At 48.8% G+C, this 21,456-nt stretch overlaps 1 protein-coding gene across 1 annotated transcript; it reads left to right on the top strand.

The window, feature by feature from the left end:
• Nucleotides 1-15,594, top strand: rhoub (ras homolog family member Ub). The gene is made up of 3 exons (XM_043680895.2): nucleotides 1-566; nucleotides 10,763-10,821; nucleotides 11,639-15,594. Exons 1-3 carry the CDS (start codon nucleotides 347-349, stop codon nucleotides 12,095-12,097), a joined length of 738 nt encoding a protein of 245 aa, XP_043536830.1. The 5' UTR covers nucleotides 1-346; the 3' UTR covers nucleotides 12,098-15,594.
• Nucleotides 15,595-21,456: the final 5,862 nt, after the last annotated feature.

Below are 21,456 nucleotides of genomic sequence, written 5' to 3'. Positions count from 1 at the left end.
ACAGACAGAGAGAGAGAGAGTGAGTGAGTGTGTGAGAGAGAGAGAGAGAGGAAGAATTGGGCTATTGGGGGGGGGGCGATTTAATCACTTGGCGCCCCCCGCGTCAGTTTCACTGAAATTGACAAGACGCGGAAAAGTTTTGCCCAAACTTTTCCAAAACTTTTTATTTTGTTATTATTTTTTCCTTAAATGATTTTGGTGATCGCCAAAAGTTTAGAGCTAAACTTCCACGGTTTTTTTTTTAAGCCCTGCCTTGTGCGGGGAGGGGGAGTTTTATTTTGGTTTTGAATTTTGAAAAAGGAAAAATCTCTCCCCCTCTCTCTCTCTCTCTCTCTCGGAGAAAGTGATGCCTCCCCAGGATTTACTGGACTATCGAGTGGGATTCGCACCCCCGGTTCCCCCGCACAAACCCAAACACAGCAGCCGGACTGCCTGCTCCCAGGAGCGGTTTCTCAAGTGTGTCTTGCTGGGAGATGGAGCGGTCGGTAAGACGAGCCTGGTCGTTAGTTACACAACCAACGGCTATCCAACAAAATATGTCCCCACTGCCTTTGACGATTTCTCTGGTAAGTGTTGACTCATCACTTCAGGGTGTTTTTTTTTAAAAAAACTGAGAAACGTTTATATTTAATCCTGTAAGACCACATTCGAGGTGATGTGTATATGCAGGGATTGTGTATGCAGATTAATAAATGCATTGTGTGTATATCCACATATATCATTAGGCAGAATCTTGTGTGCACTCATTCCTGTATACACAATATCTAAAAGTTTGAAATTATAATTTTAAATTAACTCCAGGGTTTCATTTATCAGAGTTAGAGTTGATGGGTGGAACACCGTTCCAAATGTGCACCAAAAGACTATGAACTGATGAAGCTTTTGTTAGCCTGGTGGGGGGAAACCACAAGGTCGTATATGGGGAGTTTTATTTAACCCTAGGGCAAGAGGCGTGGACTGGGTTCCCAGTTGAAACTCCCACCTCCAACGCTGCTGCGCTGCATTTGGAGAGGGAGGGGTCTCAGGGTTATCTGTGGGACATTATACAAACTTTCGGATCGGAGAGCTGAGTGTGAGATTTGGGTATTTAATTGTAGGTAAAGTGAACTTTGTCCCGAGCAAATACTCCCAGGAGAGGAACTGCGCAGTGTCCGGTACGGAGTAAAGCTCCCTCTACATTGTCTCCCATCGAACACTCCCAGGACAGGGGCAGATACAGAATAAAGCTTCCTCTACATCATCCCCAATCAAACACTCCCAGGACAGGGACAGCACAGGGTTAGATACAGAGTAAAGCTCACTCTACACTGTCCCCCATCAAAGACTCCCAGGACAGGGGCAGCACAGGGTTAGATGCAGAGTAAAGCTCACTCTACACTGTCCCCCATCAAAGACTCCCAGGACAGGGGCAGCACAGGGTTAGATACAGAGTAAAGCTCCCTCTACACTGTTCCCCATCAAACACTCCCAGGACAGGGACAAGCAAAGGGTTAGATACAGAGTAAAGCTCTCTCTACACTGTCCCCCATCAAACACTCCCAGGACAGGGACAAGCACAGGGGTTAGATACAGAATAAATCTACTAATTTTTGTGCTAAATCTTTCCGCTCACCATTTCACCAATTGGTTTTGAGCCATCGTGGTACAGGAGGAGACTGTTCGGCCCATTGAGCCCACGTAAGCTCCCTCCTGTCAGTCCCACTCCCCTCCTGTCTCTGCTCAATTCAACCCCCAGAGAGTCCTTGGTCTACCTCATGTCACACATTGAGCTGTGTGGCCCATTAGATGGAGCTGGTAACCTTGATCAGTTTGCAATGACCTGATTGCTATGGATACAGTGCTTTAGAAAGGTCTCGTGAAGGAGGGAATAGGGCAAGTGTGAGTAACATGAGAGAGAGAGGGAGGGAGGGAGGGATGTCTTGCGTCAGCATTTTTAAGAGCCTGCAGTCTGAAGGTTTGTTGGCCAGTAGATAAACTGAGGATTGTAAGTGTCAGAACAGTGCAGGGCATGGCAGGGTCGGCAGAGGAGGTGGGAGAGAATTGATTTAATTTCTGATCATTAGTTGTTTGGGAATGTGCTATCTGAGCAAGCAGCAGCCAGTTTAAACAGAGGAATCGGATAAATACTTGGAAATGAGGGGGAGGGGCAAGAGTAGAAAGGGTGGGGGTGATTCGGAGAGCTAGCAGATATGGGAATGGCCTCCGTCTGTGCTGTTAGATGTCCTGCATATGGTACAGTTCTGATCTGGAAAGTGGAAGTGTCAATGGAGGCAGGCAGAGGGAGGAGGGGGAAAGTGTGGTTTTAGTTTGAGCGGGGAGTTCTGTGAATTCATTTTCCAGGATGTAGATGGCCACTGGCATTTATTCGACACCCTGAATGTTTCCAAAGAGAGCTGATTTTTGGAGTTAGGTGGGATGGGGCTGGTTGGGTGAACACTGATGTACCACTTGACGACAAAGGATTCCCAGATCAAAGAGAATGTGGTTGAGAAACCTATTGGCCAGCAGACTCGATGAGCCGAATGGCCTCATTCTGCTCCAATGCCTTCTGGCCTTGTTGGTGTGATTTGCTAATGTAAGCAAATTGTGATTCAGGACTGGCCACAACAAGGTTTGATCTCTGGTACTGAAACAGCTGGTAGACCAGGAAGGGATAGTATTGAGAGACAGTGTGGAAGCAGGCCATTTGGCCCATCAAGTTCACATCAACCCTCCAAAGAGCATCCCATTTAGACTGCATTCGCCATGGCCAATCCACCCTAACCTGCACATCCCTGGGCACTATGGGGAATTTAGCATGGCCAATCCACCCTAACCTGCACATCCCTGGGCACTATGGGGAATTTAGCAAGGCCAATCCACCTAACCTGCACATCCCTGGGCACTATGGGGAATTTAGCATGGCCAATCCACCTAACCTGCACATCCCTGGGCACTATGGGGAATTTAGCACGGCCAATCCACCTAACCTGCACATCCCTGGGCACTATGGGGAATTTAGCATGGCCAATCCACCCTAACCTGCACATCCCTGGGCACTATGGGGAATTTAGCATGGCCAATCCACCCTAACCTGCACATCCCTGGGCACTATGGGGAATTTAGCACAGCCAATCCACCCTAACCTGCACATCTTTGAACTGTGGGAGGAAAACCGCAAACACCGGGAGAATGTGCAAACTCCACTCAGACAGTTAACCGAGGGTGGAATTGAACCTGGGTCCCTGGTGCTATGAGGCAGCAGTGCTAACCACTGAACTACCGTGGTACCCACCAGCTCCTAGCTCGATCAGGTAAAGGAGCGAGTCCACCAGCACCCCCGTCCTGCTATCGAGTGCTAAACTGGAGAGGGGGGGGGGAAGATGGATGAACGGCTGGAATCGGATGTGAGGGCTTCACCAGTCAAATAGCCAGGATGAATTATCTGTCTCTCTCACAGCACAGAAAAGAGAGACTTCCAGCTTCCCCTTTGCACCCACTGCCGTTCAAATCCCCAAAATCCTTCGCAGCCAATGAAATGCGTTTGTTTTTGAGTGGGGTCGCTGTTGCCATGCAGAAACTACAGTAGGCGGCTTTGTGCACAGCAAGCTCCCGCAAACAACCAAGTGACAAACATCAGGGAATGTGCACTGTCCTGAGCTGGGTTAAAGGAATAAATATCGGGCCCCCTGCTCTTTCTTTGGAATGGAGCCTGGGCATCTTCGCCATTCTGCTGAGCAGGCAATGATGCTTCCAAAAGCCAGTACCTCTGACAGTGTGGCACTCCCTCGATGCCGTGTCTGTCTGGCTCATCGTTCCTAAGCCCTGAAGTGGGACTTGAACTTCAAACCCTCCTATTCAAACACTCCACAGAGCCGCACTCCACAGAGCCGCACTCCACAGAGCCACACTCCACAGAGCCACACTCAGGGAAATTCATCAGATGCAGGAGGGAAGACCTTCAGGAGGGGGAAAAACTGTGTATTTGAACAGACAAGCTTTTCCTGCGTACAAGCCTGGGCTCCCTGGAGATAAGGCAGCAGGATGTTTATTATCTTGTTGATGCCTCACTTTCCTCTCCACGCGTCTCTTTCTGTTAATATCTACTGTTTGTCCAGCTTTTAACAATGGAAAACAGGCTGTACATTGTTCAAATCCTGTTATTTTTTCCACGAAAAAAGATACTTTTCGAAAAGTCTCTAACCTCGGAGTATAATCGCTGACCTTGCATCCTATCTTGGTGCCAACATTGTTTTAGGGAGACAAGACAGCATTTCAGTGTCTGTCACTTTGCTTCGTAATTTCCATGTTCACTTGTGGAATCCTCCATGGGGTTACAACTGTACCTCAGTGTTATACAACAACGGACCTGTCCCCACCACTACTGTACCCCAGTGTTATACAGTGACAGACCTGTCCCCACTCAGTACTGTACCCCAGTGTTACACAGAGACAGACCTGTCCCCACCCAGTACTGTACCCCAGTGTTACACAGAGACAGACCTGTCCCCACCCAGTACTGTACCCCAGTGTTACACAGAGACAGACCTGTCCCCACCCAGTACTGTACCCCAGTGTTACACAGAGACAGACCTGTCCCCACCCAGTACTGTACCCCAGTGTTACACAGAGACAGACCTGTCCCCACTCAGTACTGTACCCCAGTGTTACACAGAGACAGACCTGTCCCCACCCAGTACTGTACCTCAGTGTTACACAGAGACAGACCTGTCCCCACCCAGTACTGTACCCCAGTGTTACACAGAGACAGACCTGTCCCCACCCAGTACTGTACCCCAGTGTTACACACTGACAGACCTGTCCCCACCCAGTACTGTACCCCAGTGTTACACAGAGACAGACCTGTCCCCACCCAGTACTGTACCCCAGTGTTACACAGAGACAGACCTGTCCCCACCCAGTCCCATACCCCAGTGTTATGCAAGGACCTTGAGAATAATGAGCCTCGCTGTTTGCATCCCGTAAGGGAATGGCTCCAGGCTGTATAGCCAGGTCCTGGTGATTCTGTGAGGCTGCATGGCCTTAGTTGGTCCCTGTGGTGTGAATCGAAAATCTGAAATTTATTAATCCCTGCGCTCCCACCGATTCCGGGCTTGGACTCTGAATTAAGTTACAAACAGTTCATTCTGATGGTGTCATGGTTGTGGGATGTTCCTGCTCTTTCCATGGTTTGTACAGCTTTACCGTGGAGACTGTCACATTACAACAAGGCCACCGCCCTGGAACACAATGTACTGCCTAAGGAGACATGGACTAGTGATATCAACTGCTGGAGGGCAGTGCTCTGTGTCTGTTCATCCTGAACAACATCTTGCATTTGTGTTGCCTTTTTGTTGAAATGATGTGACGTTGTACAGGAACAGGTTTCCACATCAAGCCCCCTGACGGGGTATCACAGCAGACCACCCAAAGCACGATTGAGGGTGGGGTTTGAAGCTTCTTTGGAAAAGGGCTACCAATGGTGGAGCGAAGGAAAATTGGGGAATTCTCTGGGATTTGAAATCCCACCCCTATCCCTGGGGATTATGCACCATCGTTCCAGTCTGGGATTAACCCAGATTTGGGTGTCTCGGCCAATCAAAGGACATGGGGAGTGGGTGGGGAAGTGGAGGTGATGCCTCAACGCTGGTCGTGATCACATTGGCCAGTGTAGCAGGGTCGAGGGGCCGAATGACCACTTTATTAACCTTTAATGAGCAAGGGGCCAGAGTTGGAGGTGAGGAGAGATCTTGAATGACAGAGGCTGTAGAAATGGAGAGCAGGGGTTTGAGAACACTCCAATGAGAATATTTAGAGCCATGCAGCACAGACCCTTCAGCCCAGTTCATCCATGCTGACCAGGGTCCCCAAACTCAACTAGTCCCACTTACCTGCCTTTGGCCCACATCCCTCTAACCCCTTCCTATCCATGTACCTGTCCAAATATCTTGTAACTATTGTAACTGTACCTGCACCTACCATTTCCTCTGGTAGCTCATTCCACATATGAGCCACCCACTATGTGGAAAAAGTTGCCCCTTAGGTCCGTTTTATATCCTTCCCCTCTCTCCTTAAACCTATACCCTCTAGTTCCGGGCTCCCCACCCCAGGGAAAAGACCTGGTCTATTTATCCTCTCCATGCCCCTCATGATTTTATAAACCTCTAAGGCCACCCCTCAGCCTCCAATGCTCCAGGGAAAACAGCCCCAGCCTGTTCAGCCTCTCCCTGTAGCTCAAATCCTCCAATCCTGGCAACATCCTTGTAAATCTTTTCTGAACCCTTTCAAATTTAGCATCAACTTTCCTATCGCTGGGAGATTAGTGAAGAAATCTTTCCTCATGTCAGTCCTAAATAGCTTACCCCCTATCCCGAGACTGTGTGTACTCCAGTTCTAGACTCCCCAACCAGGGCAAACATGCTGTTTGCATCTAGCCTGTCCAGCCCTGTTAGAATTTGAAATGTTTCAGTCAGATGCAGCCTTGTTTTACTGTTTAAGGTGGGCCTATCCAATTCTAGCCTCTTGTCTCTCCCTGTCTTTTTTTCAGGAGGTGACAGTGTATTATCACTAGATTGTTAATCCAGAGACCCAGGGTTCAAATCCCACCAGGAATTAGAATTCAATAAAGACGTTATAGAGATTTATAAAATCATGAGGGACATGGTTAGGGTGAATAGACAGGTCTTTTCCCCAGGGATCGGGAGTCCAAAACTAGAGGGCATGGGTTTAAGGTGAGAGGGGAAAGATTTAAAAGGGACCTAAGGGGCAACTCTTTTCACACAGAGGGTGGCACGAGTATGGAATGAGCTGCCAGAGGAAGTGGGGGAGGCTGGTACAATGACAGCATTTAAAAGGCATCTGGATGGGTACATGAATAGGAAGGATTTAGAAGGATATGGGCCAAGTGCTGGCAAATGGGACTAGATTAGGTCAGGATATCTGGTCGGTATGGACGAGTTGGACCGAAGGGTCTGTTTCCGTGCTGTACATCCCTATGGGGAGAGTGCGGGTAAGTGGAGTTGAAATGCCCATCAGCCATGATTGAATGGCAGAGTGGACTCGATGGGCCAAATGGCCTGCCTTCCACTCCTATGTCTTATGGTGGATGACTGTATGACTCTAAAGAATCTGGAATTATAAGTCAAATGATGACCAATATTGGTTTTAAAACAAAAGCCATCTGGTTCAGTAGTGTCCTTTTTAGGGGAACAAATCTGTCATCCTTACCCATGTGTAGCCAGACCCACGGCATTGTGGGTGATTTTTAACTGCCCTCTGAGCAATTATAGGAATGGGCAACAAGTGAGCAACACCCTCATCCCACAAATGAATGGAAGAAAACGAAACCATTCCACCGTTGGCACCTTCCGTACCATCAGAGCCCAGAGCCGCATCCTCTTTAGGTGTGAATGCACAGCACGCTCGCCTCTGGGTCATAATGTTCCCGGGTCAAGTCCCACCTCAACTCAGTGAACCAAACCACCAAGGCCGACTGTCTGGTGCAGTAATGAGGAAGTGCTGCATTGCCTTAATGGTGGCACTCAGCAGCTAGACAGGAAGGGGGGAAAGGTGGAGCCCAGCCCGTAGGGCAGGGGGGAAATCAAGAGATCAAGGCCAGCGCAGGGGGTGGGGGGTGAAGGTGAGAGATGGAACCCTTATGGGAGTGACTGCAGACCCATGGCAAACGAAGGACTACAATTTGGAGCTTTAAGAAATAATGTTGAACTTTTAACATTTCTTTTTTTTTTCCACACTTTACATAAGGCTTTGAACCTTTGGACCTAAGATGGTGCCAGAAATTATGACATTGTGAAATTTGTACTGTACATGAGTACACACGACAATAAAATCTAATTCTAACCTTTTCAGAGATGTTGCTCCCTGCTCAGATGGGTATAAAAACAAAATCCCAGGGCACTGTTTCATTTAACAGCAGGGGAATTATCCTCCATGTCCTTCCTGACCCATATTTAATTAACCCGCAAATCAACATCCCTAAAAAGCAGAAAGCGCTGGGCGAACTCAGCAGGTCTGGCAGCATCTGGTTTGAGAGAGAAAAACAGTTAACATCGAGCCCGGTAACTCTCAGGTCTGATAGACAGATGTTCTGTGACGCAGGGTCAACTCCAAATACTATCTCTGTTTCTCGCCCGCGCTCTCTTCCTCACTCCATAGATGCTGCCTGACCTGCTGAGTTTCCCCAGCAATTTATAATTTTTGTCTCTGATCTCCAGTGTCCGCGGCTCTCTTTTTTTTATGTCACTAAAATACAGGTCATTTTATCATCATCACATTCCTGTTTCTGAATCACTTGCCGTGCGTAAACAGCTGCCATGTTTCCTACATGGCTACACCGACTGCAATTAAAAAAGAATTTCATTGATTGTAAAGCACTTGGGTTATTCGGTGGTTGAGAAAGGCACTATATAAATGGATGTCTTTGTTTTCCTTTAAACCTCTGACCCCCTCATTCCTCTTTAAGCTGCTGTTTTAAACCCTATCTCTCTGACCAAGCACTCAGTCACCTCCCTCATATTTCCTAATGTCAAGTTTCTCTCAGCCCAGAAGTGAAGCACTGGATTCACTTAAGAAAAGGCTCTATATAAATGTAAGTTGTTGTTATCATTATCTTGCCATGACCCGGGCAACCAAAAAGCTATGAGACACAGGAACACAGGTAGGCCATTCAGCCTTGCTGGTAACTCGGATACCCTTTCCTGTGAATCTCACATGGTTAGGGGCGGAGGGGTCTCTGGTGCCTGGGTACCTTGCCCTCTCCTCACTGCCAAGCTGTCTTCATGATTTGGAGATGCCGGTGTTGGACTGGGGTGTACAAAGTTTAAAAATCACGCAACACCAGGTTATAGTCCAACAGGTTTATTTGGAAGCATTAGCTTTCGGAGCGACGCTCCTTCATCAGGTGTCTGTGGAGAATAAGATTGTAAGACACAGAATTTATAGCAAAAGTTTACAGTGTGACGTAGCTGAAATTACATACTGAAAAAGACCTGGATTGTTTGTTAAGTTTCTCATCTGTTAGAAGCTGCCAGCGATTCGACTGGGGAGGGCGTCGCAAAGTTGCAGTCACCTTTGACTCTGGTCGAGCTGTTTTTCTGCAAATCCTCCCAAATTAGAAAAGTTGAAGCTCCAGTTGGCAGGTTTCTGGGCCATTTATATAGTGCCTTTCTCAGTGCTTGCACTGACATTGTGTGAGCTGAGAATCCAACCGCAACCGAAGATCAGGCCTGGGATTTCCCTGTGGTGCAATGTCAGAAAACATTTGTCCTGGAGTCCCGGACACTTGCTCAGAAAGGTTATGAAATGTTCAGCACCATCTGAACTCTGCGCAAGATTTAAACACTTCCCCCTCAACCTGCAACTCTCTTAGACCTTGACCCACTTGCTCTTTTCAGTGACACTTCTGCCTGGGGCCTGTTTCCTTTGATCCTTTTGTAAGTTGGATTTGTACAAATTCTCCTGCCCAGGACTGCCCTTGCGATTACTGAGAGACTAAAGTCTTTGTTTACACCTGATCTTTCCCCGAGCAGCTTTTGAAATAATCTACATCCGTCCTTGCTGTGTGTGTGAGTGTGTACTTTCTTCTCTGTTTTGTTTTTAAATGCCCTCTCGGTTCCTTTTGAAGAGATTTTTTTTCAATCTGTGTTTGCGTTTCTCTTCATTGCATTCTGCATCCCTTCCCACCTCCTTCTGAACAAAAGCCCAGCACCCTCCGATAGCCGTGTTTTGTGTTTCGAGTTAGACTTGCTCTCTCGTTCACGCACGTTCAGATGTGGCTCGATCCAGGCCTCTCTGCATCCTGCTGAGAAAGAACAGACTTGCATTGATATAGCGGCACCCTCCTCCGGACAGCCCACCGCCACCTTTTCTGCTTGGAGTTCGCTGCCCAAGGATGGGTCCCACCCCATTCCCTCAAACCCCCCCCCCCCCCTGATCTTTGCCATGGGTAGGGCCGGGAAGCAGGTCCTGAATCAACCCAAAGGGGCATCATGCCCCCATACTGGCATCAATCTGATCCTATCCAGCGTCCAACTTGCTCCAATAAACATGCACAACACACGCACTCTCACTGCAGTAGTCCCACACACACACACGTGCACACACACACACTGATTCTCACTGGGCAACAGTCACACACATACGCACGCTGGGTCTCGCTGGGGTACAGTCTCTCACACACAGTCTCGCTGGAGTATAGTCGCACACAGACACACACACACATCTCACACACACCTCACACACACACACGTTGCACTCGGAGCTACAGGGAGAAAGTGAGGACTGCAGATGCTGGAGGTCAGAGTCGAGAGTGTGGTGTTGGAAAAGCACAGCAGGTCAGGCAGCATCCGAGGAGCAGGAGAATTGAAATTTCAGGCATCAGAAATCTGATGGAAGAGCTTATGCTCGAAACATCAATTCTCCTGCTCCTTGGATGCTACCTGACCTGCTGTGCTTTTCCAGCACCACACTCTCTGGATCTACAGATTGGGCTGATCCAAAGACCTCTCCATCCCATGATCATGGAATCTCTCCCACTCTTGCCGTTGGTGGGGGGGGAGGGGCACGGTGTCAGAAGTGTTTCCAAGGCAACGGTCAACCTGTCTGGTCACATTACGAACTCTCCTCCCAATTGACAACGCAATTTGACACTTGGATTCAGAAACCAGTGCAGAGTTAATCTGTTCTTGAATATCAGGGAGCGCTCCACTCCCACCCACACTGACCCCTGATGAAGCTGATTTCCTCTTATTGTTGTGTATTTCAGCCGTTGTTCAAGTCGACGGGACCCCTATCAGACTGCAGCTCTGTGATACCGCTGGCCAGGTGAGCCTCAGTGTTTGTTGTGAGCTTGTACTTTGGTTCCTAATCCTCCTAGTCAGGTATTGGTTCACTTTTGATGTGAAGTTATTAACAGTACACTGCAGTGGCCAATCTCTGCAAGCAAGTGGCCCTCATTGAATAATCTGGTTAATTTGAGAATCACTCTTTTTTTGCCCAGGTCACCGAGGTAAGGTGCCAGTGCTCTTGTTAAATCTGCATTAGGGGGTGATGTTTTCCATTTTTAATATTCAATATTAGAAGGCAACCCCTTGTATTGAAACAGTATTCCCTCAGCACTGTACTCGAGCGAAAGTCAAGAGATTTTTGGGTATTTAAATCTCTAGGGGTGAAGTTTGAACAAGCAAACTTCAGAACGTCTGAGTTGAATTCTCTCTCGTTTGCTCTTGGTCATGCGCGTGCACGCACCTCTGGTCATTCAGTTACAAACTCAAAATCCCCTGGTCCTTGGGGTAACCCGCTGGCCATCTGTGTAACAGTGATGAGACTGGGAAGTGTTCAGAGTCCGGGGAGTCAATTTTAGGGGGAAAACAAACTATGTCAAGCCAAAAGTTGAATTAGGCAGCAGTGATCTGAATGAGAAATTCCGAGTTTGATTCGGACAACTGATCTGAAGGAGAAGTAGTAGTCCAAAACAGGCAACATTGAGGCCTACTCTAACCTCAGTCACTGTTATCTTGCACTCTGTCAATATTTGGTGCAGTTTTGGGATTTGATCAGAGTTTATTTCAGCGTGGAGTCGGCAAAAGTTTAATTTATCCGTTTTACTCTTTCCCTCCCTTGCCTCTGCCTTCCGGCGCAGGATGAATTTGACAAGCTTCGCCGCTTCTGTTACCACAAGGCCGATGTCTTCCTGCTCTGCTTCAGCGTGGTCAGCCCCTCGTCCTTCCAGAACGTGACGGAGAAGTGGATCCCTGAGATCCGCCGGCACTGCCCCACGGCGCCCGTGGTCCTGGTGGGCACCCAGTGTGACCTGCGGGGGGACGTGAAGGTCCTGATCGAGCTGGCCAGGTGCAAGGAGAAGCCGGTGCCCCAGGCCGTGGCCCGGGCACTGTCAGAGAAGGTTGGCGCCGTGGCCTATGTGGAGTGCTCCTCGCTGACGCAGAAGAACCTGAAGGAGGTCTTCGACATGGCCATCGTGAGCGGGCTGCGCCACGCGGACACGCGGGCGAGCAGCGAGCACCGGGTGAAAGCATTAACCGCCAAGAAAATGAGGACCTTGTCGAAATCCTGGTGGCGAAAGTACGTCTGCGTGGTATGACGACTGTTCAACCCGTGGCTCTCAGTCATTGGACTTTTCAGGAACGTGTTGGTGGAGGAGGAATGGGAGAGTAGTGGCATCTCGCTCTATATTTTTCATCCTAATGATAAACCTGATTTTGATTTTTGTTGTTTCGGCAAATTGCTATCCCTTGCCAAGTTTGAAAGAGAAGACTTTTTTTGTGTGGGGGAGGGGGTGAGGGGGGGGATGGAAAATCTTCAGTATCCCCCAGGTGGGCTTGACGGGCAAAGCATTCTGATCCTTCTTCCCGTTATCACTTGGAAATCGGGCTTGTCGCTGAGGGATTGGAAGGGAAGGTTAGATCCAGGGTGACGCCCACCACAGTGGAATTGCCTACAGTGTGGGAACAGAACGTTCAGCCCGTTGGGGTCCGAACCGATAAGCATCCCACTCCATCCCTGCACTGACCCTCCAGAGATCAGACCCTTACTTCATAATCCCCACATGGTCAGTCCACCCTAACCTGCACATCTTTGGACCATGCGAGGAGACCAGAGCACCCAGAGGAAACCCACACAGACACGGTGTAAACTCAACACAGACAGTCGCCCGAGGGTAGGACCGAACCCGGGTCCCTTGCTGCCTGTTTCCCCCACGCCTCGGTCCATTGCATTCCCCAACCTTTCTCCCCCAGTGTGACCTCCATTTTTGAAGAACTACAAGAGTTGGGGGCTAGTTAGTTAGTTAGCGAGCTAGTTAATGGAATAGTTATTGTAAATTGGCCCAAACTGGACGGCAACGGTTAATGCCTTGGATTTTGCACCCTGAATGTTTTAGTTCGCAACCCAACTCGGGGTCCCAACACCTCCGACATTGAAAGCCCTTCCTTAATCAGCGACTTTGAGAAGGAATTTGGAGTGTGGTTGGCAGTGGGGGGGGGGAGTGCAGTGTAACGTGGGAGATTGGATTGAGGATCTTGGCAAATTTCTATCTGGGGTCTCTTTGGAAATTCACCCCCCCCCCCCCGCCACTCACCCTGCCACTCCCATTTCACCGAATGTCAGCTTGGATGTCCTTTTTACCCAAAGCATAAAGGATTGCATTTCCATAGTGCCTTTCACGACCTCCGGGCATCCCCAAAGCAGCTGAGGAAATACCTTTTGAAGGGCGGTTACTGTCATTGATGCAGGGAGTTGTCAATCTGTGCACAGCATGATCCCACAGATGGCAACGAGGGAGTGACAGGGTCAGCTGTTCTTTAATATGTCAGGAGAGAAATGTTGATGGAGGGGAGAGACAGTGAAAACCTTCACTCCTATTCTTCAGCACTGGTGACTCAGGGTGGCATCTTGCATGTCTACATAATTTAACTGTTTGCAATCAATAGAGGGTTATGTGATATTCTTTGACAATCTGATTCAATTGTCGGCGCCTCAATTATTTTTCAAACTAGTCTCTTTAGACGAAGCAAGGTGGACTCCTATGAATGCAGACAGACAGTAGTTAGCATTACTGATGACCAGGGGACTGTCTTCTCTTGATACTGATCCATGTCTGGGGCACCATTGCCCCTAACAACAATGGACTAATGTCTGCTTCAAAATGGCCGCTCCAAAATGGCCACTCCATGTGTGCAAGCATGAATGGATTCATTACTGCTCATGTTGGCCTCCAATTTTGGGCAAGAGGCAGATGTCTCTTTCTCCCCCACCAAGTTGTCCTGGGAAGGAAGTGGGGCGAATATTCCAGTTTCTCTCCCGTTCGCGTTCTGAAACCAATTCGCAAGTTCACCGGAGTTGCCATCAAAGTTGCCCTGCTTTTTAGAAATAAGAGTTGCTGTCAAAGCTCAACGGGTCTAGCAACACCTGTGGAGAGAAAGTGGAGTTAGTGTTTTGGGTCCAGTGGCCCTTTTTCAGAACTGAGTGTGGCTAGGAAAAGGTTGTTCTGGATGCTGGAAGAGACATCTGCTTCTGATCATACTGGGACTTACAAGGCTTCTTTATAGAGTGGTGGTAGTGTCCCGACCTCTGAGCCAGGAGGTCAAGATTCCAGTCCAACCTGATTCTGAAATTGCCGATCGGTAACTAGGTCTTTCCGGGCCACGGATTCAGGTAAAACACTTGTCAGTTGGAGGGGTGAGTTGGCCTAGATTTGAGATTAGGCCAGGGTGAAGTACTGTCTTGTCGTTAATGCCCTCTCCTTCCACTCCACTACCATGAGATGAAAAGCTAGCTAGTGCTGTAACCCATGGCAACCGTGACTACCAAGCAACAAATGCAGTAATGGCAGAGGCCTACAAAGGCTGCTGCAGCCAGGTTCAATTTCAAAACTGAGAGCTCTGTGGGAGCCTCCCCTTTTGACTGCTAGACCTTGCACTGGCTGAGTTTAGAGTCCTGTCATTTTCCTGTGGATTTTTATTTGCTGTTTGTCACTCGTCACCATTGTCCTTTCTTATTTTCATATTTAGACCTGTCCCAGTTGAGACAGCTCCTCAAGAGATTCCCATTACTACTAGTGGGCCTCATTGCTTGAAGGCCTGATCCTGTACCCGGGGTTGATCTCCACCCCTGTTTGGGACTCAACAAGGGCATTCTTCTGCCCACCTGCATTTAAGAGCCCAGCTAATGCTAGGCCAACAAGTGGCATGGCCACTCAGCCAATCTTTGCCATTCTATCTCGTCACCTGATGTCATCTCGTCACATCTTGCCACAGTGATGGATGTGACTGGGACAGTGCCCATGGATGCTGGATGGGGGGGGAGGTTGGTGGGAGGATTTGTCAATGAAAGCAGATTTGGTAGGTGTCACGTGAGAGTGGGACACAGATGCGTAGCTCCTACCACCACTGAACTCAGAATCGCGAAGGTTAAGTTCTCTCACGCTGAGAAGGGGGGACCAGCAGGGGCATGGGGAGAGTCGGATGTGAGGGCAAATTCTAAATAACGTGGCGACGTTTTTGATTCTGTTAATTTGACTGGGAGTACAGGGCATGTGTAAGCTATTACAAGGCTGAGATGAGGAGGAATTTCTTTCAGAGAGCTGAGAATCTTTGGAACTCCTTACCATAGAGAGCTGTGGGGGCAGAGACCTTGTGCATATTTAAGGCTGAGAGAGATCGATTCTTGATTAGTCAGGGAGTTAAGAGCAGGAAAGTGGACATGGGGAATATCAGATTAACCATGATCCTATTGAATAGCGGAGCAGGCTCGATGGGCTGAATGGCCTACTACTGTTTGTATTTCTGTGGTCTCGTTGCTTCCTTTTTGTGGAAGCTGGTATTGTGTAAGTGTTTTGTGCGTGTGTAAGTGTGTGTGTGAGAAATGTGAAGATTTGATTAAATGATTGATTGTCTTGAATCGATTCCCAACCACAGTCTATGAAAGCATTAACGTGTGTGTGTATGTGTGTGTTGGAGCTGATTTCGTCCAGGGGACTGTTTGCATTTAACACACTGCTTTGGAAGTTGCTGGAACCCCCTGGGTTCCAACGTGCTGGAGACAAAGGAAAATAAAAAGGAAAAATGTTTTTGAAGAGAGTGTTTCACCTGTTATCTGTTTTAGTGTGTGTGTGTCTCTCTCTCTCTCTCGCACTCTCACACGCATGCATTCTTGTACCTGTTCTCACAGTGGGAGAGATGGTCACCGTCTCACACAGTGTGGGCAGCTTTACAAAAAAACTAGGACGTGTGTTTCTATAGCGCCGTGAATTCTTGAAGCATTTTGCAACCAATTAATTACAGTGGCCACTGTTCTCCAAATGACAGAGAGGCAGACCAGCGTACACAGCTCTTTGAGGCCTCCTACCCCTTCCTACACCTTTCGGATCCCTACAGTGTGGATGCAAGCCCACAGCGACCCTCCGAAGAGCATCCCACCCTCTCCCTGGACAGCATGGGCAGTTTACCTAACCTGTACATCTTTGGATTATGGAAGCAAACCCACACAGACTCAGGGAGAACATGCAAACTCCACACAGTCACCTGGAATTGAGGCAGAGTCCCTGGCGCTGTGAGGCAGCAGTGCTAACCACTGTGCCACCCACTGACCTGAGCACAGCCTGTGGGTATTCTAAGGTTCTGCCATAAGGGCAGTTACTGTTGTAATGTAGAAAACAGGAACTTTCACACCCAGCTACGAGGGGCAGACTCTCTCCCAGCTGCATGCACGCTGGGAGTACCAGAATTATTTGTAGAGTTTTACAACACAGTAATGGACCCTTTGGCCCAACTCCTCCATGCTGACCAGATATCCTAAATTTATCTAGTCCCATTTGCCATCACTTTTAACCCTTCCTATTCATGTATCTGTCCAAATGTCTTTGGGATATTGTAACTGTACCTACATCTACCACTTCCTCTGGCAACATCTATCACTTCCTCTGGCAGTTCATCCCATACACTTGCTACCTCCCATGTACATAGAACATAAAACATTACAGCACAGTACGCGTCAAAAAACATTACCCCTTGGATCCCATTTAAATCTTTCCCCTCTTGCCTTAATGGTCAGAGTGGACTAGTTGGACCAAAGAGTCTGTTTCCACACTCTATGACCATACCCTCTAGTTCTGGACTCCCCTACCCTGGGGAAAAGACCTCGGCTGTTCACATTATTCATGCCCCTCATGATTTTAGAAACCTCTATGAGGTCACCCCTCCACCTCCCAATGCTAAAGGGAAAGAAGTCCCAGCCTACCCAGCCTCTCCTTGTAACTCAACCACCCCCACCCTCCACTCCATCTCTGATCTTCACCAGTGGACCTCTGACCTGTAATCTGCTGTCCCATGCTCTGCACCAGTTTGAGAAGGCAACTTTTCAAGGGGCAACTAAGGACTGGCGATAAATGCTGGGCCCAGCCAGCGACACCCACATCCCGAAAGTCAATAAGAAAATGGACGCACATGACCCAGATGCACGTACACACAACACAGACAAAACTCTGGTGAAGAGTCTCTGGACCCAAGATGTTAATACAGCTCTCTTTCCAGAACCTGCTGAGTTTCTCCAGCAATTTTTTGATATTGTTACAAGCAAAACTCAGGTGCGCACATCTAATACGTACACAGACACACACGTGCAACACATACCCAGAAACACGTTTACATAGCATGCATACAATCACTAGATACATACGAGTGCATGTGCCCAGGGAAAAGACCTTGTCTGTTTACCCCATCCATGCCCCTCATGATTTTATAAGCCTCCATAAGGTCGCCCCTCAGCCTCCGACACTCCAGGGAAAACAGCCCCAGCCTATTTAACCTCTCCCTATAGCTCAAACCGGACAAATGGGAAGTATTTCATCACACTCCTGAGGTGTGCCTTGTTGATGGTGGACGGGCTTTTGGGTGACAGGGATGATGCACACGAGTTTACAATTAGAATTGGAATTAGAATTAGAGTCGAAGAGAGTGGCGCTGGCCAGGCAGCATCCGAGGAGCAGGAGAATCGACATTTCAGGCATAAGCCTTCATCAGGAATTCATCAGGATTATGCCTGAAGCGTCAATTCTCCTGCTCCTCGGATGCCGCCTGACTGGCTGTGCTTTTCCAGCACCACACTCTTCGACTCCGATCTACAACATCTGCAGTCCTCACTTTCTCCTGGAATTAGTATTGGAACTGGAATGGGAATTAGCTTTATTGTCAAATGAGTGCAGTGAAAAGTGTAGCCTCTCCCTGTACCATCTTAGGTAAACAGGAAAGGCTGCCCAGGTAACTTTTTTTTCTCTCTCTCTAGGACTTGCCTTTCCTTCCCCCTGCAATCACTGCTTAGGCCTGGGACCTGTCCCAAGGGAATTGCTGGCTGATACCGCTGAGTCATCTGAAGGAGTTTACCTTGAGTCATCTGATGGAGTTTGGCCTGTGCGGAGGAGATTACTTTCTGGGAGTTCCACTCCTGGGCCCTCGCTCAGGCACAGCAGCCAGAGCAGAGAGCGAGGCAGGTTTCAGTCCGGGCCCGTCAGAGACAAGTCAAGGGGGGAAAATGTTAACCCCTTCCAGCCTGCACTGAGCTAGCTGATCTCGGTCACTAGTGCAAGTAGACGGGAGGTGAGAGAGGAAATGAAAGCAGTCAGGCAGAATTATCGGTTCCCATTTGGTTAGACGTCTATTCCTGGAGATTTTGTCGCACGGTTGTTCACCTTTGAACCGGCCCACCTGGCCAAATAGCTCGCAGCACAAAGCAAGAAACGGAAATGTTGAGAAACATGATTTTTGTTTTTAGTTCTGGTTTGGGCTAGGAGGGCTAACTGGGAGATTCGCCTGTTAGCTCCAGCGTAACTGGGGGTGTGGGTGGGTTGGAGGTGCAGTGAGGGAGTTTATTTTTATTCCGTCGGTTGGGGGGGGGGGGGGGTGGCCTTCATTGGGCAAGGCCTGTCCCTAATTGTCCCTTGAATCCAGTGGCATTTTGGAGTCAACCGCATCATTGTGGGTCTGGAGTCACGTGTAGGCCAGACCAGGTAACGGTGGGAGATTTCCTCTCCCTAAAGGCAGGATTAGGGAACCAAATGGGGTTTTACTGATAGATGTATGGAATGAGCTGCCAGAGGAAGTGGTGGAGACTGGTATAATTACAGCATTGGAAAGGCCCCCCTTGACTTGTCTCTGACGGGCCCAGACTGAAACCTGCCTCGCTCTCTGCTCTGGCTGCTGTGCCTGAGCGAGGGCCCAGGAGTGGAACTCCCAGAAAGTAATCTCCTCCGCACAGGCCGAACTCCATCAGATGACTCAAGGAGCAGGAGGATTGCAGATGCTGGAGCTCAGAGTCGAGAGTGTGTTGCTGGAAAAGCACAGCCGGTCAGGTAGCATCCGAGGAGCAGGAGAATCGATGTTTCAGGCATAGTCCGGATGAATTCCTGGTCAAAAGGTCGATTCTCCTGCTCCTCGGATGCTGCCTGACCTGCTGTGCTTTTCCAGCACCACACTCTCAACCCCCAACATTTAAAAGGTACCTGGATGGATACGTAAATAGGAAGGGTTTAGAGGGATGTGGGCCAAGCACTGGCAAATGGGACTGGGTTAGGTTAGGATACCTGGTCAGTATGGACGAGCTGGATTGACGAGTCTGTTTCTGTGCTGTACATCTCCATGATTCTATAATAGTAACCGTGACAATCAGATTAGATTTTTCCAACTGACGTGTGCTTTATTTAAATCTGAAGGCCTGGAAGGACCCAGTTATAGATCGATACTTTCCTTCTCATTCAGAGATGTTATTACACACCTCTGGAGCAGGTGGGACTCGAATCCTGGCTCAGAGGTTGGACACTACCACTATGCCACACACAATCTCCCCCTCCTCGATTCCACATTTAATTGATTTTAAATTCCTCTCGCTGCTGCGCATGTTTTCAGAGGGGGAAGAGCACAAGTAATAGGAAAAGGAGGAGACCATTCTGCCCTTTCAAGGCTACCTGTCACTCAATGAAGCCAGAACTGATCTGCCCCTGGCCTCCATCCCTCTTTCACACCAGCTCAACGTTGCCATGAATTTCCTGATAATTCAAAAATCTTTTTACCTCCCATTTACATAGTTTCATTGATATAGCCTCCACCACATAGAATCCCTACAGAAAAGGCCATTCAGTCCATCGAGTCTGCGCCAACCTCTGGACAGCATCCTACCCAGATATGCCAACACCCCCTGTTCCATTCCCCACAGCTAATCGAACTAGCCTGTACATCCCTGGGCACTATGGGTAATTTAGTATGGCCAATCCACCTAACTACACATCCCTGGGCGCTATGGGTAATTTAGTATAGCCAAACCACCTAATCTGTGCATTGCTAGGCACTATGGGTAATTTATCATGGCCAATCCACCATAACCTGCACATCCCTGGGCACTATGAATAATTTCCCATGGCCAGTCCACCTAACCTGCACATCCCTGGGCACTATGGATAATTTCCCATGGCCAATCCACCATAATCTGCACATCCCTGGGCACTATGAATAATTTCCCATGGCCAGTCCACCTAACCAGCACATCCCTGGGCACTATGGATAATTTCCCATGGCCAATCCACCATAATCTGCACATCCCTGGGCACTATGGATAATTTCCCATGGCCAATCCACCATAATCTGCACATCCCTAGGCACTATGAATAATTTCCCATGGCCAGTCCACCTAACCAGCACATCCCTGGGCACTATGGATAATTTCCCATGGCCAATCCACCCTAACCAGCACATCCCTGGGCACTATGGATAATTTCCAATGGCCAATCCACCATAATCTGCACATCCCTGGGCACTATGGATAATTTCTCATGGTCACTCCACCTTAACCTGCACATCCTGGGGCACTATAGGTAAGTTAGCATTGCCAATCCACCCTAACCTGCACATCTTTGGACTGTGGGAGGAAACCAGAGCACCCGGAGGAAACCCACACAGACACGGGGAGAATGTGCAAACTCCACATACACAGTCGCCCGAGGGTGGGATTGGGTCCCAGGTGCTGCGAGGCAGCAGTGCTAAGCACTGAGCCACGTTCCCACCCAGAGCCACTGGAGTACAGGGTTCCAGACGTCCGTGACTCTCTGGGAGAAGGAATTCCTTCATATCTCAGTTTTAAATGAGCAATCCCTTGTTCTGTAACAACACCCCCCCCCCCCAGTTCGAGATTCCTCTGAATTCTAAGCCCAGCGACAACACTGACAATGCCTCTCTGCTTGGACCTGCCTCTTTAAAACTTAACAACCGTGAAGCTCAAATCCTCATCAGCTGCAGTTACTTCTCCTCCTGGTACGAAGGTCATTCATCCTGCCAATGCATTACATCATGCCTTCCCCAGTTCGCCAGACTTGCATTGCCGCCGTCAGCCGAACATTCAACTCACAATCCCAGCCTGTTAACCCCTTCAGTTCCCCCAGATCCTTTGTCCCGTCACCGTGCTGAAATTTCTTGCACTTCTCCGATTTTCCAAAGGGGCAAATCCTCAGACTCACACGTGCCATTCGGCCCAACCAGTCCGTGCTAACCATAATCCAAAGCTAAACCAGTCCCACCTGCCTGCTTCTGGCCCATATCATGTACTTATCCAAATGTCTCTTAAACGTTGTAACTGCACCTGCATCCACCACTTCATTCCACACGTGAACCACCCTCTACCTAAAATACTTGTCCCTCACGTTGTTTTTAATCTTTCCCCTCTCACCTTAATAATGTGCCCCCCCCACCCCCCCCCCCAGTCTTGAAATCATCAACCACAGGGAAAAGAAAACTCGATCTATACCTCTCATTATTTTATAAACTTCTATCAGGTCGCCTCTCAGCCTCCTACGCTCCAGGGAAAAAAGTCCCAGCCTATCTGGCCTTTCTTGATAACCCCTGTTGGAAAGCTTAGAGATGTGCCACACGGAAACAGACCCTTCAGTCCAACTCATCCATG

This window comes from Chiloscyllium plagiosum, unplaced genomic scaffold, assembly GCF_037043375.1.
Source record: "Chiloscyllium plagiosum isolate Xiang-an unplaced genomic scaffold, Cpla_swu_hap1 HiC_scaffold_47, whole genome shotgun sequence".
NCBI classification, from domain to species: domain Eukaryota; kingdom Metazoa; phylum Chordata; class Chondrichthyes; order Orectolobiformes; family Hemiscylliidae; genus Chiloscyllium; species Chiloscyllium plagiosum.
The sequence above is the reverse complement of the archived record's forward strand: the minus strand, read 5'-3'. Positions and strand labels throughout refer to the sequence as shown.

Excerpts from the sequence above, each read along its gene's own strand:
- rhoub (XM_043680895.2), top strand. The coding sequence starts at position 347 with ATGCCTCCCCAGGATTTACTGGACTATCGAGTGGGATTCGCACCCCCG. Across the intron at positions 567-10,762 it reads TGCCTTTGACGATTTCTCTG|CCGTTGTTCAAGTCGACGGG; the intron begins GTAAGTGTTGAC and ends TGTGTATTTCAG. Across the intron at positions 10,822-11,638 it reads TCTGTGATACCGCTGGCCAG|GATGAATTTGACAAGCTTCG; the intron begins GTGAGCCTCAGT and ends CTTCCGGCGCAG.